This window comes from Balaenoptera borealis (assembly GCF_965194805.1).
Source record: "Balaenoptera borealis genome assembly, chromosome: 7".
In the NCBI taxonomy this organism is placed as follows: domain Eukaryota; kingdom Metazoa; phylum Chordata; class Mammalia; order Artiodactyla; family Balaenopteridae; genus Balaenoptera; species Balaenoptera borealis.
The window spans coordinates 111,851,530-111,876,157 of record NC_138864.1 but is presented as its reverse complement, the minus strand read 5'-3'; the positions used below and the strand labels follow the sequence as shown (position 1 = coordinate 111,876,157).

The window sequence follows — 24,628 nt, the reverse complement described above, 5'->3', positions numbered from 1 at the left end:
TATTCCTGAGTCCCCCAAGCCCCAATTCTGTTAGGCCTGCCCCTACACTCTGGCCTGGTCTGTTTTCTGATCCTGCTATACTTCGGTTTTCTAGCACACCATGAGGGACATAAAGACAGAAACTATGTCGATTTATATTTCCCCATTTTTTGTCACTGTTCCTAGCACAGCGCTGATGCTGAATAAACATTTGTTGGGAACAGTATTTTATAGACTTTCAGGAGAAACTGAGGTCACGTAACACATCATTGGAAAGGATAAGAGGTATGCTCCAGTGGGCCTGGACACCACCTACAAGGCTTCAATGTACGCTCAGCAATGGGTGCCCCATACTCTCCCGGGTTCTCCCCACTCCCTGAGTTTTTGTCTCCTTTGACGGTTTCCATTATGTCTTTATGACCTCTCACTCTCTCTCTCTCCACTTGCTTTCATGTCACTATCACTACCATCCATTTTCTGCTTTTGTGCTACCACTGCCACACTGAGTGTGCCCAAACTGACTTCTCTAATAATAATTTTTCTCCCCTTTTGAACAAAGATTGACAATTTCTATCTCCCAATGCCTGGAGGAAATCTCCAATTGGATGTGGTTTCTACCTGAAATTGAACACTCTCCCCATGCCCACCCAAGAATGGAATACTTCACAGTTTCCCTTTCCAGCTCCTCAGACTTACATTCTGTGGGAGAGTCTGAGTTTCTCCATCTCCTGAAAGATTTGCTAATTCTCCCTCTAAAGACGCTCATATTTGATCTTCATTTCCATATTTGCTGCCCTGATTCAGTCCTCATCACCGTGTGTTCAATACTAACTCTTCCAGTACGCCCACACTCTAGCCCACTGTAGATAACGCTCCCCAGTACGCATAGGTCCCCCACTAAGTCTCTGTCTGTCGCCTTTTATATGAAATAGAAACACCCAAGATGTACGAGTCCAACTCATTCTTCCTTAAGCACTTAACAGTTTCTTGCACCGGGATTCTTATTTCCACCTCTGAGTTTTGCAGATGTTACTCCCTCCTCTACATGGCTCCCCTTTTACTCTTTGTCATCACCATTGTTACTCCCTCCATGGCCCTCCACTTCCAGGGAGCTTTTCCTGACTGGTTTCATCACAGGATGATAACTGCCTTTTCTTTTCTTGGTATTAATTTTTAGTTCTGACTATATTGCTCTGTTGTTTCTTACTTGTTTAGCTAATGGTAATGGTTAAAATAATAGTAGCGTACCATTTATGTGTCAGGTACTAGGCTAGGCCATTTATGTAGTTCAATAATCTTCACAACAACCACAGAAGCTACATAGATATTATGCCTATTTTACAAATAAGGCAGCTGTGGCGTAGTGAGAAGTCACTTGTGCATGGCCACACAGCTCATAAGTGACAGTTGGGATTTGAACCTACAGAGCCCAGGTACCGTTCATGGTACCATGTGCCATATAGCAGCCTACTCTGACCAAGTTAATCAAAGGCAGTAATTTTACCTTCTTCTTTTGAATTCTCCATACAAATAGGTAGATCCTATGCTTCAAATACTTTTTGTTGGGTTTCCCTGGTGGCTTAGTGGTTAAGAATCCGCCTGCCAATGCAGGGGATACGGCTTCGAGCCCTCGACCGGGAAGATCCCACATGCCGCGGAGCAGCTAAGCCCATGCGCCACAACGACTGAGCCCGTGTGCCGCAACTACTGAAGCCCGTGCCTAGAGCCCATGCTCCACCACAAGAGAAGCCACTGCAATGAGAAGCCCGCACACCGCAACGAAGAGTAGCCCCCGCTCGCCGCAACTAGAGAAAGCCCACGCGCAGCAACGAAGACCCAACGCAGCCAAAAATAGATAAATAAAATAAATAAATTTTTAAAAAATTTAAAAAAAAATACTTTTTTGTTGTAAGTGTAAGTTTCTAGTTTTCTGCTACAGGATCACTAAGGGGTCATCTTACTACTATCTTTTCACTTGTGCACTGGAATTACTGAGGCAAAATTGATTTGCTTTTAAGATCATTGTTTAACATTTTTCTTCCTGTGAATGCCTACTCTGCTTTCTCAAAAGAACATCTGAGTTAAGTCACATTAAATGCCACTGTCTTTTGCTCTGAGGCCTAAAGTTTTAAAATATGCATTTATACCCCTTGCCCCACACGTTACTGCTTTATTTCCCCAACCTGCCCTTGTAAGCCACCACAGCAGAGGCCCCACGCAGTATAGCAGCTTCCAACTAGACTCAGCATCTCCACAGCACCACACTCTACCGGCTATTAACCCATAGTATGTGAGTTACTGGATTTGGCGGCTTTTCTAACAAGAATAGAAATTTGTCATAAGATCCATCTGGGTCTTATTGCCTTTATTCTTTTAGAGTGAAGACTTCCATTTCCAGAATGGTTTCAACATCCAATATTTGTCATTTTTCTGTCATTTCAATATTGCAAGTGCTTTTAAAACTTTTATCCATACATTGCTTTTGTCATTTAAAAATTCTAATATGAAAGACAATGATTCAGTGCAACTATTTGATTCTTCTCCAATCTCTCTTTTTCTTTTTTTTAAAGAAATTCACGTTCTTTTATTTATTTATTTATTTATTTATTTATTTATTTATTTATTTATTTATTTATTTATTTATAACTGTGTTGAGTCTTCGTCTCTGTGCGAGGGCCCTCTCCAGCCGCGGCAAGTGGGGACCACTCTTCATCGCGGTGCGCGGGCCTCTCACCATCGCGGCCTCTCTTGTTGCGGAGCACAGGCTCCAGACGCGCAGGCTCAGTAATTGTGGCTCACGGGCCCAGTTGCTCCGCGGCACGTGGGATCTTCCCAGACCAGGGCTCGAACCCATGTCCCCTGCATCGGCAGGCAGATTCTCAACCACTGCGCCACCAGGGAAGCCCTCTCTTTTTCTTGATGTTTGTTTGTGCAGAATTTAGAGTCTTAACAGTTAGGAACATTTTCTATAACTGCTTTTGCAAACAGTTCAGTGTGCAATACATTTGGCCCTTGAGGCTGATGATCTTTGAGGCCTGAAACCAATATTGTGGATAACAGAATAGAGATACCTTTGAACCCAGATCCTTACCTTTCTGCTTCCAGACGCATCTCTTCCCGCTTTTGCCTCCTAAGTTCTCTGCGACGTTCAAAATCATCCATGGTATGGGTTCAGATTTAGGGAGACCAGATAATGTCTGGATCTAAAGGGGAAGAAGCAGAATCAATATCATAGATGAGTTGGAGGATTATTTCCCATAGTTGTTCCCTCACCATTTTTTCATCCCCTTTTTCTTTACTCTTAAGAAAAACACCTTAGAAGATGAGTGAGGTAGCCAGGGATCAATTTCTGCCTCCCAAGCCAAGCCTTGTCCTTTATGTGTTAAATTCAGTCTCTTTCATGTAACTATTAGCGACAAATAAGTAAAATTCCAGGATCACAGTTTTAAAAAATAAAAGGGGGAGACAGAGAGGTTTGAAGACTTGAAATATTGCTGGGATCACTTGAGAGCTACTGAATGGTTTTGTTCCTTGTAACCTGCTGAACTACAGACAAAAGTTATAAAAAAGTGAACAAAGAAAGAGGAAAGGAGAAAAAGTGAAAAAAAAAAAAGTGGCAAGAAAAGGAATTTGTAGGAACTAAGAGAAAAGTAAAAGTAAAAGAAAGAAATAATATAAGTATCCAGGCATAATTTGCATATCCTAAAAGAATATTAATATCAGAATGATAATAAATACCACAGCAATAATACCACGAATAAACATAATGCAGCAGCATTCTTAAAAGCAGTTACATATGATCAAACTGTTTTCAGAGCTCAAAAGTAGCAGCTCTTTGTAACCCAACCATTTTATCCTTTCCTACCTCCTCCGTGATAGTTTTAATCCCAGAAAGATCTTCCCTTTCCAGCTCTTCAACTGAGGATTCCGCTTTTCCTGCGTTTCTGTGCCATGGAGTCAAGTATTCCAGAATTCCCCTGCAGCCCCCAAACCCAAAATGACTACCAGAAAAGGGGAAGCGGGCTCTTTTTGTCCTTGCTTTGTTTACAGAGCTGTCAGTGGTTAGTTAAACTCGGCCTGGAATCTGGCATTTAAGGCCTGCTTGAAGATTGTTTCCTGTGTGGAGCGGGAGGCCTCCACTTCCTCTGGAATCCTAGACTCTCTGCTGCACTCAGATCACAAAAAATATTTTCCAGCCCTTTCTGTGCACATGAGACGAGCCATTTGCCCTGCGTAAGAAAATAGGGAGACGTGCAAAACCTGAAGCCATCCCCTAATGGCATCTTTGTGTGAGGGAGTGAAAAGCAAAACTTAAGACTCTGAAGCCTAGTTAAGAAACCTTCTTAAATTGTCAGATTCTTTTATTTTTCAAGCATTTTTCCCCTTAAAAAACCCACAAAAACAAAAATAAAATCTCAGCCAACCAAAACAGAATTATACAACGTTTGAATGTTCCCCCCGCCACTGCCCCAACTTCTTATTCCCTAGGGTATTATTTATACTGCTTATAAATCCTTTACAAATTCAAATTTGGGTGTTTATTTGGGGTTTTTTTATTTTACAGTGTTTTTCTATCTTACTCTTAGAAAGAGTACTTTCCAAGTACTTTGTTAGTTATGAAGGAAAGAATCAGTTTTCCTTTTTTAAAAATTATTCCATCAACCATGAAGAAATTTCTTTCTATTTTCCAGTCTGATCTCTCCATAGCTATCAGAATGAAAAAAAAAAAGTGATTTGAGGGTCTCCTGAGAGGCTGTTTGTCTCCCTGGGGTGGGTTCCTGTTCTGGACGCAGTGCAGGGTGCATGAGGACAGCCCTGGGGGCAGTGGGACCAAACCTCGCTGACTTGAATGCTGGGTGCAGTGAGAGCAAAGGCTTCTCGTTCCTTTCTTCAGTAAAGTCTTTTGTTGTATATAAACCACTTCTGGAATAACTATAGCAACAGCAAACAGAAATAGGAGAAAGAGGTCTGTCTATAAGCAAACAATTTCACTTTTCTTAATTTATCCAAGTAGCCTGAAGAGTAGCCTCTAAGCCTCTGGGTCTCGCTCCGACCTCATTAAGCCGAGGAGTCATGCTGGCTGCTTGGTAGCAGTGGTGCCAATGAGCAGCACCTCTGGTGCAGGTGCCAACGAGCAGTGAAGCAAATATCCCCAAGCAGGCCGAAGATGCACACGGCTGGCAGAGCCCAGCAGCATCTTGGAGCACTCAGGGGAAGTGAAGCTGAGTAACATCGTGTGGTCACTCTGGCCGGCCATGCTCACTGGCTCTCTACCCACGCAAATTCTTTCCCCCTACCCGTTCCCTCCTCCTGCTCCTCACCTTTTATTACTTACTCGGGTGTTTTTTTCCTCAACCATAAAGAAACTCTACCTAACCAGTTATTTACTCATGGAATGCTGCTGAGTGTGTATGTGAGGCACTGACAGGGAGAGAGAGGGAGTGAGCGCTATATGAAGCATCTACACAGACGATGCCTTTCTGGGTTCTGCTTGGTGGACATGTGGCGGGTGCACCTGAGGGAGAAGAGAAAGCACATCTGTGTGCCGTGTGGTGCGGGATGACTCTCTGTTGGGGGGGGTGTTGTGTCTGTGAGTGGGAAGATGTGTGTGCTTGTGAAAATGGCTCTCTGTTGGTCTCACACTAGGATGGAGCAGAGGTCTTCCTTAAACCTTACACCCTTCTATCACAGAGCTTCTCTGCACCTCCCTGGCACTGTTCCTAAGTAAGGCGAGCCACGTCTGGGGAGAATTGTAAGTGATTTCCCCCCTCTTTTGGGAGCAGCATCTTCCATGGCCTCAGCTAGTAATCTCTCATTTCCTCCCCGACCCCCAGTCAATGCTGAGTTCCTTCCAGTAACATTGGATAGGAAACAAACTCTCCATCAACCAAGTGATGAAATGTCAAGGCAGAGAGCTTCTGTAAACAGTAAAGCTCATGAGTGTCACAAGTGGGCAGAGTAGCCTGAAAGAGAAACGCAGGCAAAGGGATGTATGTATCAATGAATGTGACAGATGGGTTCTTGAAAAGTTGTATGAAAATCTAAATTTTTGTGCTGGGGTGATTGTAGTCATGCTATTGAAAGAATCCTGATGTGACTCCTTTTGTCAAAGGAAGAGAGGCGCTTTACAAAGGCAGTTGAACAATTACCTTCTGATATACCTGTCTTTTCAATATGGGTTCTCAAATACCAGCTTTTCTTGAAACAGGGCATACCTATGTTACTGCAATTAAGTAATATGTCAATGTTAGAGATTTCAAATCACTTAACACGCTGCCCCTCCTTTGGGTAATGACACCACCAAGCCCGTGGCCCAGCTGAATGGTGCCGTGAGTGGGCCTCCTGGGTCTCACCTCCACGCCAGGACACCCGGAAGCTTCCTCCCTTCCCTATCCTTCTTGCTACTTTTCCCTCTCAACTTCTTTTGGGGGGAGGGGGAGATATTTATCAATATTTCTTCTGTCATTTCCCTTTTTATTTGTCTCATTCTCTGATACTTTTTTTTTTCCTTCTCCATTTCCCTCCCTCTATCGGGAATTAAAGTCTATTTATTAAATCCAATCTAGGATTCTTAAAAAAAATTGAGTTTAATTTCTGATGTGCATCTTTCAATCAAGAATTCTAACTATTACTATGTTTTACATTTGCAAAGCTTTTTTCTTTTTCCTTTATGGGCATGTGGCCCTCACTAGAGTTATTTTCTGTGACAACTTTATAAGGAGACCTACTGTTTCTGCTTTTGTTTGGGACAGGGTTGGTGGCAGGTAAGAAGCCCTCTTAGATGTGTATGGGGGTGTGCATGTGTGGGTGGGTGTGTGTCTGTGTGTGTGTGTGCATGTGTGGGTGGGTGTGTGTCTGTGTATGTGTGTGCATGTGTGTGTGTGCATGTGTGTGTGGGCATGCACATGCACACAGGTGTAAATACAGTCGAGGCAGGAAGTGGTGGCATGCAGGCCAGTACTCTGTTATTGGCGGGGGAAATTTGTAGAGAAAGCTAACCTCTACCTATCTTCAGATCATCATAAACTGAATGGTGAATGGGTTGGAGAAAGTCCTTGGGATTTCAGGGCAGTGCCAATATTGGTCTTGGAATGCATCAAGAATAAAATCTATTCTGTCAGGGACCCTGAATAAGTTAATGCAACTTCCAGAAGTAACCAGCATTAACTGAATATGTGCTATGTGCTGAGGCATTTTTTTAAACCATTTTAAAAAAATTAATGGGGTTTATTTCTTAGTTTTAAGTTCAAGGAAATATTGAACAGAAAGTACAGAGTACCCATATATTCCCTCTCCTTTACCCTCGCCCAGTTTTTTCTGTGTTTGCATTGAACTGTGTATTCCCCACCAAAAGATATGTTGAAGTCCTAACCCCCAGCACCTCAGAATGTTACCTTATTTAGAAATAGGGTCTTTGCAATGTGGTCAAGTTAAGATGAGGTTATTAGGATAGCCCTAATCCTGTGTGACTGGTGCCCTTATAAAAAGGGGAAATTTGGACATAGAAACAGATATACACAAAGGGAAGATAATGTGGAAACACAGGGAGAATGCCATGAGAATATGGAGAGCCAGGAACACCCGAGGCTACCAGAAGCTGGGGGAGAGTTGTTGAACAGACCCTTCCCTGGGGTCTTCAGAGGGACCGTGCTGACACTTTGATTTCTAGCCTCTGGAACTGTGAGATAATAAGTTTCTGTTCTAAGCCACCCAGTTTGTGGTACTTTGTTACAGCAGCCCTGGCAAACTAATACAGCCTATTATTAAAATCTTGCAGTGGTACATTTGTTACAATTAATGAACCAATATCAATACATTATTATTAATTAAAGTCCATGGATCACATTAAGTTTCACACTTTGTATGGTACCTTCTGTGGGTTTTGCTAAATGCAAAATGTCACGTATCCACCGTTACGGTGTCAGACAGAATCGTGTCACTGCCCTGAACAGTCCCTGTCCTCCTAGGTATCCCTCCCTCCCTCCCCCACTCCAGCCCTTGGCAACCATTGCCCTTTTTAAAACTGTTTCTATAGCTCTGCTTTTTCCAGAATGTTGTGTAGTTGGAATCATAGAGCATGTAGTCTTTTCAGACTGGTTTCTTTCACTTAGCAATATGCATTTACGTTTCCTCCATGTCATTTTGTGGCTTGGTAGCTCTGCTGGGCCATTTAAAAATACGTGTTCTTATTTTATCTACATAATAAACCTGTGAGGTAGCTATTATAATCCCCATTTTAAAGAATTTCAAAGTGTGTGCTCTTAACCACAATAATATTCTTGAACTAACCCACTCTTTCCCTCTAGGAATTGTTTTCCCTTTCAGGAAGTAGGTAAGGGTGCCTCCCTCCCCCACCTCCTACTGAGAAATTCTAAGACTACTGTCAGTGATCTCCAGCTTAATTCATTGGATCATTTAAACTCAGGTAAGAAGTGATCTTAAAAATTATTCAGGGGGCTTCCCTGGTGGCGCAGTGGTTGAGAATCTGCCTGCCAATGCAGGGGACACGGGTTCGAGCCCTGGTCTGGGAAGATCCCACATGCCGCGGAGCAACTGGGCCCGTGAGCCACAATTACTGAGCCTGCGTGTTTGGAGCCTGTGCTCCGCAGCAAGAGAGGCTGTGATAGTGAGAGGCCCGTGCACTGCGATGAAGAGTGGCCCGCGCTCGCCGCAACTAGAGAAAGCCCTCGCACAGAAACGAAGACCCAGCACAGCCATAAATAAAAATAAATAAATAAATTTAAATAGCACTTGGCAAACAAAGAGAGGGAAGAAAAATATAGTTATATATAAAAAAAAAAAAGCCCTCAGACCTATGATTCTTTAAAAAAACAAAAAAAAAAAACAAAAAATTATTCAATCCTCTTCAATTTCAAACCTATTTGGTTTAGTTCAGAGAATTATCATGTCTGGGAGATAATTAAATTAAACCTTGCAAATGTTTATTAAACTTCTGTTATTTTATTGTTACTTCTTTGTAAGATTCTTAAACTAGGATGATCATATCTGGACCGCTTCATTGCATACTTTTCTTTGAAATTTTAGTGCTTCTTCATTTTATACTTTCCTCCTCTTATCCACTTTGCCCTCATCTCCAGCATAAGAATTTCTCTGTTATTGCAAGGAACCCTAGTCTTTCAACACTGATAACTGTTATTAGATCCCTGTTTGACTAGTTATCATTGTATACCCACTGTAAAATTACATGGTCCAACTACTTCCATGAAGCCCCACAAAAACATTTATACCATCAATTTTCGATGAGCATTTACTGAGCATTTACTATGTGCCAGGTTCTCTTCTAGGCAATAGAGATATAATGGTGAAGAAGACTGAAAAGGTTCCTGCCTTCCAGGAACTTTTATTTCAGACTTTCTTGCTCTTTGAAACTTCTCCCAGGCCGATCATAGCCATCTTCGACCTTGGATCACACCCATCATTTGCTTTCTGGTTTTTGTTCTTGAGATTCAAGGCTTTGTGGGAGAAAGTCAGGGACCATGTTTTGTCTATCCTAAAGGTTTATGTTAACTTCAGTTGGGCCATCACTGCAACTCAGTGATGCCTCTCTTCATCCTGTATGTACCGGGTGATTTCTGGGTATAACACACGCCAGCAGATTCTCCACCTCTGCTCTTCAAATTATCTTCACTCACCTCAATCCTTAAATTGCCCACTCCACAAACAGTGACCTGGACTCAGACTTAGGAGACATGGGATGACCCTCTCTGAGCCTTTCTTCTCTGTAAAATGAAATGGTTGGACAGATAACGTCCAAGGTTTCATCCTACTCCATGTAATACTACGGTTCTGTATCTGCTCTCCAATCCAGCAAAGATGGATGCATCACACATGGCATGTACATGTTTCCTTCTTTCCACATTTGAATGTTTGGATACCTCTGTGCATTCTCTTCTAATTTTCTGATTTAGAAAGCATTAACCTTCCTTTCAAGCTGATCATCCCATGGCACCCTAGATAAAAATATTTTATTACCTCTCAAATGTGTCATATAATTTTCTACCGCTGCTCCTTTATTCATACCATTCCATCCATCTGGAGTGAGAGCCCCTATCCTCTTCATCGTCCATATTCTATTCAGTTGTGCATTTCTGGCTCAGATTTCACTGCCTGCATGTCTTTCCTGAGGACTCTAGTTTGGTAGTGATATCTCACTACTTGAATATCCATCATTCATTTTGGTAATTAATAATCTACTGCCTTGCCACTGCTTATTAGTTGTTCTAACTACTACTTAAATATGTTACCTATATTTTACTTTCCACATGCTTTCATTCTTAAGATTCTGTATCTTATGAATAGATATAGTCTTTTAAAAAATCTTTTCACTCTTGGGACATAGCAAGCACTCAGGAATTGCAGCTGATTTGAACCGTTGGATTTTTATTCTCGATTTTACCATTCTGAGAGTGGAAAATGTAACTCAAGCTGATTCATCTCTGTACTTTACTGACTGATCAGTGTTTACAAAGTTAATTAAAGACCTTGGTAATAGACTATATATGAATCTCAAAAATTATATAAACCCACATTTGCAGTAGTGGCAGTAAATCTGGCAGTGTTTTCTTTCTGACTATAGAAAATGAACTTTTGTCTTTTTTTAAAAAAAAATCAATTTATCAACCTGCTTTGCTCTTTTCTCAGCTAAATTGTTCATTTGGGAATCAAAAACCAAATAAACACATGGATTCTAACGTACCATTTGGACTTAACTTTAGCTCAACCTTCACCACTTTGTTCCAAAAATCTGTGCTACTTAAAAAAAATGCAATCACCGAGACACATGTGTCAAGACCAGCAACATAGAAATAAGAATGAATGGGATCAACCTGAGGAGCTCTGCCTTCTCAAGTTGTTTCTTTTCTCTCATCATTGGAATCTAGAACTCAATGCCCTACTAAGAGCAGGTTAACAGGTTATGGCTTGTTTTTTCTTTCCTCCCCTTTTATCATTACTTTTTCATTACTTTTTCTTTTATCATTACTTTTTCTCTATTTGTATTTCTCCATTTGCCAAATAGGAGAACGGAAAGACTTAATGTTACAAAAGTCAATGTCTCTGTGGCCTCTCTTCCACCTTAGGAGGAGCAGGTACCGGGCATGTTAGATTTGTGAAGGAATGGTGTTTGTCTACACTGGTTTCCACACTGGGGAAGACCACACACTTAGGGATTTTATGTGTCATCTGCAAGTGTTACCACCCATTTGGAACACTTTAAGTTGTTCAAAACCCCATGGCTATCACTGACCCTCCCAAGTAAGAAAAGTAGATTCACCTCTATTTAAAGAAAGGAGACTGAGACAAATAGGACTTTGGTATCAGTTCCTTAACCATGACCAATCAGTGGAAAACCAGGACTGATATTTAGGGCAATCTCTAAGCCAACCTGAAAAGTTTTCTTAGAAGAGCAAGAGAAGTGAAAATTTGGAACACAATTCCTTTGGCACCCTTTTCGAGAGTTTGAAATTCTTTTCCTTGGCAAATTCCAGGAGAATTAGGCCGAAAGACACAGAACAGAACATATCAAATCAGAAAAGGCATGTGGTCACTGCTGCTCTCTTGGTTCCTAAGGAAGAGAAAAAGCATCAAAAGGCGTGGGAGCAAATCCTACCACAGACAGAAATTCTACACCAATCTGTAAGAAATTTCTTACACCCAGGTAAGAAAATAAATGCATAGCTATGCTTAAAGAATGCATAAATGTGTTTTCTAAATGCATGCCTGATAACAGAGGTTAATTCTGATGTCACATCAGGGTGGGATCCTGACCCCAATGGAACTATTCGACAATGGGTAGGGCTGCTGAGAAAATGTGAACCCCTATTACTGGAAATAGTCAGGTAGAGGTGAAATAGCCATCTGTTTAGGGCTGTAGTGAAAAGATATTTTTTGAGATTCTCAGGCTGTGCTGCCCAATATGGTTGTCAGTTGTCACATGAGGCAGTTTAAATTTAAATTAATTAAAATTAAATTAGAAATTCAGTGCCTCCGCTTCACCAGCCCCATTGCAAGTGCTCTGTGGCCACATGTGTCTAGTGGCTTCCATGTAAGACCATGCAGAGAACATTTTTGTCATCACAGAAAGCTCTATTGGACAGCCCCCCTGTGAAGCCTTCCAACTCCTAATACAAAATGACTTTACCACAGAAAGTAATGTTATGCAGTTCAGAGACATGAAGATGTGTAAGACATGGTGTCTGTCTTCAAAGACCTTACAATCTCCTAGAGAAGATGGAATACAATGAGGGGTATGGTACGGGTCAGCCTTTCAAAGCACGGATGTGCTCTTTTAATCCTCTCATTAGTAACTTCTTTGTTCTCCTATGGAGGGTCTTTTGGGTCTGCAGTCTTGCTGTTCTGAGCACACTTGCAATGGAGAAAGTGAAATGAATGCTCAGTGAATGCAAAAGAAGCTGAGATACTGTCTGAAGAGAGATCACACTTCGAATTGCATAACAAGGCCTAAGAGTGGCTTATTTGGAACAAAAGATCAGAGGTCTTTACCAGTTATAGACATGGTACAGAGGTCATTATATTTTACATAACAGTAGTTTTACTTGTGCATGACTCTCTGGCCTTTCTGGTCTACTCGGCTATAAAAATATCAGCAACCCATGAGTCTGTTCTTTGTGATTGGTTTTTCATCTAATATTTCCAATTTAGTGATCAACAAGAATATCCAGAGCCTTAGCCAGATATCCTGCTAATATAAGACATTAGCAAGGTGACAGAGTTTAGATGGCAGGACGCAAATCCATTTACACTGCTGGGAACAATTCAAAGGTATGTCTTAGAGGTACTTTGTTACTGGCAACATTTTTGCACATGGAGGACATGCTATTACGATCAGGGACTATTTATTCCCTAGTAAGTTATGAAACATCTATTCATCATGATCATCAAATGCATTTATTGTGTTCTGGAATTAGGAAGCGAGTTAGAGACTATCTTCTGGGAGTTTATAATCTAAGATGAAAAGCTTTGAAACCAAACCAAGGGACATTATCCATTATGTCTTTGGACATAATAGATACACAATTTAAACATGTAAATCTTCAAAGAAGTTAAATAATAAATTGAAAAGTGCCTAGACTGCTTCCTCCTTCCTTTCACATGAATCATTTACATGGTAGTTTCACCCGTTTGTTAGTTTGGGAATTTCTGGACTTTCCTTCAAGTAAGAAATGGCTCATAGTGCAGGCCTGCTTAAGACTAGCATGAGACTACAGGATCTCTGAACCTTGTACTCACTGATAAGAGTTTGTACTGATACCTATATTATTAGAGCTGGTATTTTAATTACTAAGTATATATCTGTCTTCCCTAGAAGATTATAATCTCCTTGAGGTTATTACTCATTTTTGTGATCCCTCAAAGTTCTTAACTATTTTTTCTTATAGTCAGCACTAAGTTCACACCTGAATTAAAATGGATTCCGGGGCATTGCTTATTTTTGGATTTCACTGGTAAACAGATGAACTTGGCTAAGACATGATCAAAAGGCCATGCCTCCAGTTGAGCTCTTAGTAACCTTGGGGATGGTGGTTCACTAGGAAGCTCTATTTTATATTGTGATTTGTAGTTGTAGTTGTTTTCTTCTAGTGGAAAAGAAACTTGTCTTAGAAAGACATTCTGTTTTCAGGAAAGAGGGGTATTAGACGTTTGTAACTGAGGGAATCAGTCTGTTCTGGGACCTTCAAAGAAAAAGAAGGACAAAGAAGACATATGCTGAATAAGAAAAGAAGAGAATTAGGGTTGAACTGAAACGCCCCAAATTTCCAAGGCCTTTGGAGATGCCTTGCCACTCCTCCATCATAATTAGAAAACACTGACATTCAGAGCTGATTTAAATGCTTCCATCAGTCTAAAAAAGTGTTGCCTGATTTTACTCTGTAACCATGCTCAGTAATTAGAAACATAAGGCACTGTTCTGGATGTTTTCTTGGGAACCAACCTTACAGGCCTGGTGTCACTACCCATTGGCTACAGGACCTTTATCTTTTCTCACCATCTCTCTCAGGAGCCCCTGCCCAGGTCACAGGAAGAGTGTGAGGTTGACATGGGCATTCCTGGAAAAACTGGAGACCTCTGGCGCCACTTCAGACTCTAAAATACATGGAAGAAACTCATTTTGCCTGCCTCTTTCCTTGCTGAAGCTCTATAAATCTGTATTGCACTTGGAAGGCAGTAGTTAAAGTACAGTACGAAAAGTGTTCAAATCAAAAGATTCAAAAGAAGGATCTTTGTGATGACCGGCTTGAAATGACATCTTTGTTTCTGAAAACAGAAAAGCTATCCCAATGGTTGATTCTAGAGTTCCTCACACTCTTGCTGGGAAACATGTACTTTGCAAAATGTAGGATTAGAATGTGATCTAACAAGCAGCAGCAGCAGCTTTTTACTTCTGACAAAATCCACAACGAAAATGGAAAAATACTTGTAATCAAGGACTTCAACTCAACAGTCACCTAACTTGTCAAATTAAAACATGTGGCAACCACCTGCCAAGCATCTTGAAACAACTATACCATCTTAGTTTTCCACCTGACCTGTAATCTCTTTGGAGCACATTTGCATTTCCCAATTTTTCACACTTAAACAATGCTGTCCACACCATGTATAAAGATGACTAAGCAACTTTGTATTAAGTAACCGAAGCGAGTCCTGCCAATTTTAGAATAATTAAGTTTCTGCAATCTAATATAAACAGTTCCAAGAACTACTTGCGGCCTACCAAAAGTATATATTACAAGTAGTCAACACTGAGGCCAGCTGGCAGACAGATCAACCTATTAAAGTAGAATTGTTCAGAATTCAGAGTATTATTTTTCTTTTCTCCCATTATTTTTTCTGCATCCAACTTTGTTTCTTTGGGAATGTTTTCAAGTATACAAAGCAAGAAAGTAATGTGGAATTGCACCTCTTGTAAATGAATGAGCATTTCTCTTGAGATTCTTGTTAGAACCAACAAGTCAGTCCCATTTCAACGCTGTCTACACAGGCAGCCAAAGTTAAATAGAGCAAGTGAATCCACTTTGTTCCCACTCAAGCTAAAGTGTTGGTATTTTGCTTGACCATCAGGAAGGTCAACAGTGACCACCAGACAAGCACATTAAGTTATATGCCCATCAGACACCTAAAACATCTTTCTGACTGTAGATCCTTGTACTGCCTCTATCACGTAGCTTGCTGGATCAAAATTTATTACTAATAAGGCTAATGTCATAGGTTTAATTCTACCAGGAATGAGTTAACTATTTGAGAGAAAAAAAAAATCCTAAACTATTGCCATGTGCTTTGACATTAATCTTGGCCAGCTACATGGCAGATGTGGGCTGACAACTTTCACTTGAGAACATAGAGATGGTTAGACCAACCCATCCCACCATGACCTTCAAGAGAGTGTATGGGACCTAGAGTCTGTCATACAGAGTGAAATAAGTCAGAAAGAGAAAAACAAATATTGTATGCTAACACATATACATGGAATGTTAAAAAAAAAAAATGGTCATGAAGAACCTAGGGGTGGGATGGGAATAAAGACGCAGACCTACTAGAGAATGGACTTGAGGACATGGGGAGGGGGAAGGGTAAGCTGTGACAAAGTGAGAGAGTGGCATGGACCTATATACACTACCAAATGTAAAATAGATAGCTAGTGGGAAGCAGCCACATAGCACAGGGAGATCAGCTCGGTGCTTTGTGACCACCTAGAGGGGTGGGACAGGGAGGGTGGGAGGGAGACGCAAGAGGGAGGAGATATATGTATATGTATAGCTGATTCACTTTGTTATACAGCAGAAATTTACACACCATTGTAAAGCAATTATACTCCCATAAAGATGTTAAAAAAAAAAAAAGAGAGAGTGTATGGCCAAATGAATGGGAGTGTGTCATCACACAAAAAGCCTCTCCACATTCAACTGCATTTTAAGCCTTAATGTCTTCTTCACTGTGTTTAAATTCATATATATTCAAGAGTGGTAAAGGCTCTACAACCATCATCACAATGATAACTTCAATAAACACATTCAACAAATATTTATGAAGTACCATTTGCTACCTTACTGGGTGTGGCAAATAAGTTGTGAATGCAACTACCCTGCCCTCACCATGCTTATAGTCTGATGGTGGAGACAGGCAATAAATAAATAAAATACAAACTGCGACAAGGGTTAGGAACGAAAAATACAAGCTGCTAGGAGAGAACTACAGGAGTGACTAATGGTTTTCTTTGGGTTAAAATACGATATAAGCAGTAATAGCTTTTTCAAACAAGAATGATATTAATACACTACAGACATTCATTCATAAAGGGAACATAAATGTATGAGACTGGAGTTTGTATTTATTAAATATATATCAACATCTATTATGTGCCAGGCACATGCTCTTCTAGGTCCTGATAAATCGAACTCTTCTCTACTTTTCTGTCCTAAAGAAGGGAATGAAGAGTAAAGTAGCTAGTCAGGTTTGAGGGATGGTGAACTATTCTCACCCTTTCTCTCCAACCTCAGATCCTGTGTAAGTAATGTACAAATAATGACCTATGAGATACTGTCTGCTGGAATTGATATAGACACAGAGAATCCACTTAAGATATTAACTTCACACGGCTAAAGTGGAGGACATCTTTCTAGAAATCATCCAGCTCAGTGACCTTCTGACAACAAAAGCATGTTTCTCACCTGCCATCAAGCAGAAATTTGTTGATTTAAATGTAGCTGGTCCACTTTGTTTCTTCAAATTTTGCTTCATGATTCCAAGAAATGAACAGCCCGTAATAAATTTACTCCAGTGGCAGAATATCTCACGACCAGCTTTTCTACTTTGAATACCACAAACAGACCTTTAATTTGTTGACACACAGCCCCTGGACATTCATGAAAACAAGATGTTCTCTTGCTGCTTTTTAAGTTAATCAGATTTAAGTCAGGGTCTCAGCCGAATTTCAAAAACAGATGTTCCATAGCAAAAGGGCTGAACTGACCCCAGCAATGAGAGGTTGTTTCACTTGAACTTGAATATTCTTTGTTAGCAGGATGAGTGATCAAATATGCCTGAAACTGGAAAGAGGAGCGACCCAAGGTTTACTACTGTCTCCATTCAATGACTGCCCTGGGGATCTGGGAAGGTTGGGCATCCATGACTCTTGGTTTGGGGAATTAGCTGATGCCTGGAAGGTTTAGGTGCCTAGGTTACGAAGGGGGTTAGTGAGGAGGGATGATCTTCCCCCCCACGCCACCATCCTGTTTTCCTGTCGACCTCGGAGGCCCTCCATGGAATGGCTCCACTGTACCCAACACCTCTCCTGACTCACACTCACATGCAAACACAACTCACAGCCAGGCCAACTCCTTACTTCTGCTACAATCCAGCTGGTATTTCTGCCTCTGGGCCTCTGTCCCTGTTTCCTCTCTCCTGTAACCTGAAGTGCCCTCCACTCCTTCTGCAAATCCCATATATTTTTCTAGAGTGTAGCTCAGTCGTATCTTTATTCCAGAATCATCCTCGCTTTCAACTTCTGCAGCATTGTTAGCCCTGTTCTTTTTGATGGTCAATACTATATGACTTTGTTATTCAAATGTTTTATAACCTCTCTTTCTCTTGAGCAAGTGTGAAGCTGCTTAATGTCAGGGCCTGCCGTCTCCTTTGATATCCCCTCACAGTGCTGGGTGTTTTGCTCTGCCTTTATAGATGCATGGGAGTGGTTGCTGAGTTGAACTTATTGAAAAGCTTCTGGCCTAAAAATCCAAGCTCCAAAAATTCCACAGCTCTGGCCATTTGTGCTGTTTGCCCTGTGTTCCTGTTTTACCCCTTCTGGGCACCTTATAGAACTGTACTTCTGGCCTCCTTGTGGTCAGCTGGGGCCAAGTGACTAGTTCTGGCCAATGAGTTGTGAGCAGAAGTGTCATGTCACTTCTGGGGCAGACCATTTAATTGTTGATATTAGACCCTTCAGAGTTTTTTTTCTCTCTACCAGCAATATTTCCAGATAGTAGCTCTCAGCCGGGGTCCCCAAGTAAGGATGGCAATGATGTGGACCAGAGACCCCAGCCTATCCAAGGTGAGAGACAAAGCATGAGTGACCAACCTTTGTTGTTTAAGTCACTGAAATTTTGAGTTGGCCCTGACCCCAGCATAACCTAGCTGGCCATGGCTGACCTTGCCTTTGTTAACTCCGTCCGTGATGAAAATGATCTTGCGGTATTAGGCAGTGCACATCTCTGCTTCATGAAGGTACTTATTCAAATTATCCTATTTTCTATTTCTGTTCTGTGACATCTAGTATATAAACAGGAATGGGTAGACTAATCAGGTAGGGCCTCAGGGAGTGGAAATGGCTCATTGGCTCCATCTGCCTGCTCCAATGAGCCATAAAGCTGCCGCTAACTGCAGGAGTGCTCATGTATTATGTGTTCACTCATTTACACCAGGGGTGACAAACTTGGGGAGTGGTGGCCTATGGAGAAATGGAGAATGTATGCATCCCTAAAAGAATTCAAATTCAAAATTTTAAGAAAACCACGCTGGGCAAAGGAAGCACATTTGCAGGTCAGTGTGGGCCTCAGGTTGCTGGTTTGTGACCCCTGATTTATACAGTCCTTCCTTAATGGCTATCATGTGTCAGGCTAGGCACTGTGAGGAGTTACAAGAATAAACTTACAAGTGAATTCATGTTAGCGTACACTCTAGATGGAGCTTATTTCGTTAGCCAACAGTTATACAGCACGCACTATGTACCCAGCACAGTTCTCAGAACTTTATAAATATCAGTTTAAATCTTTATAACAATCCTTATTGTCTCCATTTTACAGACAGAAAGACTAAGGCCCAGAGCAGGTGTGTCATTTGCCCAAGGTCACAGAGCTAACAAATAGTGGAGCTAGGATTTACATCCAGGCAGCCTAGCCCTAGAGTCTGTGCTTTTAATCACAGCACTATGCTACGTCTCACAAGACCTGTAAATGCATAATATTTACGAGGTAGCTTATGGTGAGAACCTCGTTGATGAAATGATCATGTGATTGCCTGAAGGATCTATGCTCCTCTACAAATGCCCCTGACTAGAAACTGTTTCCTGTCAGGAGGATTTGGCTTGCTTGATGTTAGGGTGAGTCCATATTTGATGTTTATTCGTGAAATAAAAATCAATCTCCTGTTTATGTTCATTTGGGCTTTGGCAAACTGATTTATTATTTCATTTAAGTGAGGTTCACTTTAGAAAATAAGCTGAATTTGTCCTAAAACCTTAAAAAAATAAATTACATCACTTCACACTTTGACTATTTCTTTGTTTTTTCATTTAATTAGTTTTAGACAGGAAGCAAAATCATCTAAGATTATATGTTTGTGTCAATCTTAGGGCAGACTCAGATATTGTAGGACCTGAAAATTACTTGGGAGGCCTTTAAGAAAGAGAATACAATGTTAAATGTAAAAAATTAGGCAGGGGTGTGGCAGAGGTCTGTTCAAGTGAGGGGCCCTGTGGTTTAAGGGCCACTGGTTTCATGGTGAATCTCCTTGGGTCTCTCACCTTTGATTCTTATGAGCATTCCAATAAAAATGCCACAAACCCTTACTTTGCTCTTAATTTTCAATTATTTTGATACTACAGTTATGATCACCCCCTAAAAAAATTTTCATGAAAACCAGAATTTAGGAAACAAATAAGGAGGGGAGCGATTAAGCATCATTCTTCAAAGAGATTTTCAGAAAAGTAGAATTACAGATATAGCCAGTGCACCGCAGTGTTTTACCTATAAACCACATAATTAGAATGATAGGTGGATGAGAGGGCAGAGAAATTTAAAATATTATGACTCTTTGTCAAGATGAGGACAATGAAAAATAAAGCATCAGAAATCACAATTTACGTCAATGAATATATTATTGGAGTCACTAAATTTTCATTGCATTGAATAAAAAAAAAAAAAAAAGAGTCCATTTTATAGGAAGGAATGGAGGAACACCAGAATTGTTAATGCAGCCCATATCTAATACAGCCCTGGATGGAGAAGTTCCAATTCAACATATAGCTGTAGAGTGGATAAATTAATGAGTGACTGAATATGTATGTTTGAGGAACAAGAGAAAGGACAGATGGTGCTAAAGTGGTCACAAGCCTCCCCCATCAACCCCAACTTACAACTGCACGTTTTACTTCTAAACCATTAGCCAGCAATCTGGGGGAGGCAGTAGATATGTCCCCAGAGTCTCTCATTATAACAAATGTCTTTATGTTTATAAATCTTGTGAGTCTGTGATGGAATCAGATTCACAGTCATGGGTATAATATACTTATTGGAGGAATTCTTTGAAGAACTTGGAGAAAATGCTATTAGAAGAGCTCCTTCCTTCAGGCCCACCATATGTTTGTATTCACTCCCTCTCTGCATCCTCTGGATATGATAAACACACTTTTCCCCAAACTCAGGATGCCCCATTCCACAGTATGTCATTCTTGGTCATTAAATAACAGGACTCGATATTAATGTTGGCCGTCTCCATCCCTCTTTAACAAAGTGTTTTCAGCCAAAGATATTAAACTAGTCAACCTCTCTTTTCCCCTGTCAGAGAAACAGCCAGCAGCCTGAAATCACAGCTCATTTGTACCATGCTGGCGTGAATATTCAGACTCCATTTGTCTCCAGCTCTTAAAGGCTGGTGTTAGCGTGAATGATAGACATTTTGCTTTGAATTAGCAAAAAGAAGGAGAAAATCCCCCAAATAATAAGTTTGGCCTTAAAATATCTGTTTCAGGGAATGCAGCTCTGCCTTTTCCTCCAGTAAAAGTCGATTTAAAAAAATCTAGATTTAATTTGGCATTAAGTTGGACTTGGGACACAGAGAATAGTAGGAAGGAAAATGTCTCACATCTTTTCCCCCCAGATTGAGCCTTTAAATCCTATTGGAGGACTGTTGCGTGGACTAGTGCAAGATGTTTACAACTTTGTTTTGTTGAACATCCCAAAGCAAAGTTTGGAAGTAGCTGAGTCTGTGTCCTTGAACTGTACAAATCCTGTCACAGTTAGAACCTCAGACTTCTGATAGTTTTGTTTGAATGCTAAATAGCAGGATCATTTTTTTTCTCTTTACTGCATACTCACTCATGCTTTTTGGAATAAAAGTCTGGAAAGGAGTTCTAGACAAGAACTCCTGGCACCATTGTTTGTTTTTCTCCCTGCTATCTGTGCCCTGATTTTGGCTTGCCCACCCTGACACAACCTCTTTCCATCAATAGCTGTACTAGGCAGGAAGGTGTTCTCCATGGAGGTACCTCTTAAGGCCAGGTGCAATTCCCTGGCCAAGGAAACACCATCACTTGGCCAAAATTACAAAATCTGCACATGGTGATGCTGGAATGTCCTCTTACTTTCCTTATCATGAAAATTTCCAGAATTGGGAAGACCATGAGAATCCATGTTCCTTGTGTCCCCTCAATTCCTAACCAAACTTGGGCTCACGGTGTATTTTCCTCTTTATACCCCATGACAAGGACCTGAGAGCAGTCTTCTCAGGGTGAGATGAGGTGGATTCTAGATCTTTTCACATATGAGCCTCATTCTACAGTCACTACCAGAAATCTGTAGAAAAGACTATTAGTGTAAGAAAGACCCCTTCAGATCCTGCTGTAACAAGTATGGGCACATTAAACTAAACAGGAGACTGAACACTTTGTCAAGGGTGTCCAGGGAGGCTTGTTCTGCAAAACTCAAGAAAAGAGGAAGGGAAAAACCCTTCTCTTTCCATTCCATCTGGAGCTTCCACTGACTCCAAAAATATTGGCCCACAGTGGTTATAAAAACACCCATTTATGCTGTTCTAAAACAGGGCAAAGCCTGCTAGGTGCATACAGCTCAAAGCACTTCTTCTACATGCTCATAGGAAAATTATCTTTCTCTCCAAATTCTATGGCTGACTGAAATTAATGAAACACAGTCGGGAGGCACCTCTGCTGGCCACTGGCCACCATTCATTTGGAACACCCCACTAGGCCATTCATGGATTGCAGCGCTGTTTTCTCTTGACTTCAGAATTTCTCCTTTCTCATTTTATACAAATAGCAATTTATGTAAAAATCACTGATACGGGTGTCATTGGCATTTTAGGTAACTGAGCGAAAAATGGCATCTTTTTCCTGGCAACTTGAAGAATATCAAGAGCAAAGTATGGAAGTGGGGGGTACTTGAAAAAATCTGATATCTCACAGTTCATTTTTAAGAAATGGAAGGGAGTATGCAGAGGAGGAGGAAACTTACAGACCTCTGATAGCCTCTTCCGCTAATAATCAGACAATCCAAAGAAAGATCAAAGGTTTCTGCTATAGAAAGAGAACCAATGGAGAAAGAAAAAAAAGCAAGGAAAAGAAATGACACTTTAGAAAATAAAAGAGAAGTGAATGAATAGCTTTCCCCCTTTTGTTTGCATCACACTAAGCAGGAAAAAATTGGGAAATTCAGTGCTGGGGTAAACATGGCCCGATTAGAAATGACATTTGATAGTGGGGCCCAGAGAGGAGAAGCTTGTTATGGCCACCACAACTCATGGACTGGCTTCTCCATGCCTCATTAGCCCCCATTCTGGCCTGGGCATGAAACACAAAAATACCACCAATGCCTTCTTGAGGGCACAGGAGGTATGGGGTGACCAGCAGGGAACAATGGACTAAGGAGGGGGTTCAGTGCAAAGGAGGTACACTCCCCCCGACTAAGTCCTTTACTGACTGTCTGGACAAGATGATGTTCCATGGCAACGGAGTCCCAGCCTCCTGACCCTAAAAAGGACCCGCCTTCTGTCTCTTTGGACATTAAGGAGTCTAATCCTGGGGTTCCCCCACTGTGCAGTCTGATCAGCTCTGATTGTGATAAAGAAAATGGTCCTAAAGGAAAGTGTTGATGTATGACATCCCTGGGCATGCAGCTGGGGAGTCAAACACATGCTCATGCGTGGAGTTAGCTAGAGGGGAGCAAAGCTGGGTAGGGCAAGCCCCACAGGAATGGTTTGGGGCATAGCCCCTAAAGGAGAGGACAGAAGAAGGAATAAAATAGGACCAAAGGAATAAGTGGAGAGAGAAATAGATAGATATCCACATTAGCTAATACACATGTTCTTACAAACCCTCATTAGAAGTAGCATTTAGATTTCTTCCTCTTGGGAGGGTCCCTCTCCTTTTATTTAGCAGGAAAACTTTCTACACGCAATTTCTGGTGGCATTTTTACACCACTGCTCCTCTCCCTCCACAATCTTTCTGGGTGGCGTCATCCACTCTCATGGTTTTAATTCCTATGTATAGGTTATGACGGTGAAAATCTCTATCTCTAGTTCTCACCTGGGCTTCAGACTTGCATATCCCTTGTTTTCTAGACACACACCCTTGGCTGTCCCACAGGCCCTTAAATTAGCAAGTCCCAATCAAAACTCATTGTCCTTCCCTCTGGGCTCCCCAAACAGTGTTCTCACAGAAGAGTGACTGTATCTGGAGCAGGTTCATGCTATTTACTGTCTCCTAACTCTTTGAGGAGCGAGGTAAGTCTCCTGCCATCAGTTAATCATATCTTTCTTTCAGTCCCTCTCTCCAGCTTTGACTTATTTCCACCTCTGGGGGGCCGGGGGGCAGGCAGCAAGTGAGGAGAACGCACCACTAATAATCATCATTTGGAGGTAGTCTTAAAGCAAATAAATTATAGATTCAGAGACTGCATCTTCTCATCTATCCATTCACGTATTCATTCAGTCATTTAATAAGTACTATTAAATGCTTACCATTTACAAAACCTCCTCTAGTGCTGCCAAAGATGTAAAAGGGACACTCTTCAACTTCAAAAATTATATAATGTAATAGGGAAATAAGAGATGTGTACAAAGGACTACAACACACTGTAGGAAAACCAAATATTCTAAGAGTGATATAAATGCTAAGGGAGTTCAGGAGAGGAGAATCAGAGAACAGTCCATATGCAACAAACTAAAAATCAGCATACTGAGAAAAAAAGATGATGGGGTATTATGGACTGAATTGTGTTCCCCCCAAATGCATATGTTGAAGTCCTAACCCCTAGTACCTTAGAATATAACTAAATTTGGAGATCAGATCATTAAAGAGGTGATTAAGTTAAGATGAAGTCATTAGGGTAGGTCTTAGTCTGATATGATTGTTGCCCTTCTAAGAAGAGGAAATGTTGGAGAGAGAGAGAGAGACACCAAACATGTGGGCTGGCAGTGGGATGGCCATGTGAAGACACAGGAAAAGATGACCAAGAAGAGAGGCCTTAGAAGAAATCAAACCTGCTGACACCTTGATCTTGAACTTCCAGCCTCCAGAACTGTGAGGAAATAAATCTGCTATGTACCCAGTCTGTGGTATTTTGCTATGGCAGCCATAGCAAAACTTTTCTCCCTACTAGAGCCAACCTCGGAAAAATTGAGAATGAGTGAAGTTTCCTTTAGCTTCTCCATCTACCTTCTGAAATCCCCTCTTTCTGTTCCCCAGGTAGACCTTCTGCTGGTGGAAGTTCTCCCAGGTGAGGAGGATTTGCTGAGATTGAGGGGTATTTCCTCCTGAAATCATCGGTGTCTGTTCAAAGGTGAGCTTCTTCACCCTGAAGACTGACTCATCATCTTTCTATT

The 24,628-nt window shown here is 41.2% G+C and overlaps 1 protein-coding gene and 1 long non-coding RNA gene across 14 annotated transcripts in view; one reads left to right on the top strand and one right to left on the bottom strand.

The window, feature by feature from the left end:
* CALD1 (caldesmon 1) overlaps window positions 1–24,628 on the bottom strand; it is a 182,559-nt gene that overhangs the window by 89,413 nt on the left and 68,518 nt on the right. For 12 of the 13 annotated variants that reach the window (XM_082398080.1, XM_082398079.1, XM_082398077.1 and 9 more), the window contains one exon: window positions 3,071–3,182. In XM_082398080.1, the coding sequence (XP_082254206.1) occupies window positions 3,071–3,141 (71 nt within the window). In that variant the 5' untranslated portion in view covers window positions 3,142–3,182. Of the gene's footprint in view, window positions 1–3,070; window positions 3,183–3,844; window positions 3,974–24,628 lie in introns of those variants that run through there. The other variant, XM_082398081.1, reaches the window with a different exon arrangement.
* LOC309631584 overlaps window positions 7,944–24,628 on the top strand; it is a 64,100-nt gene continuing 47,415 nt past the window's right edge. The window contains exon 1 of the long non-coding RNA XR_014246383.1: window positions 7,944–24,585. This is a non-coding gene — a long non-coding RNA (uncharacterized lncRNA). The remainder of the gene's footprint in view (window positions 24,586–24,628) is intronic.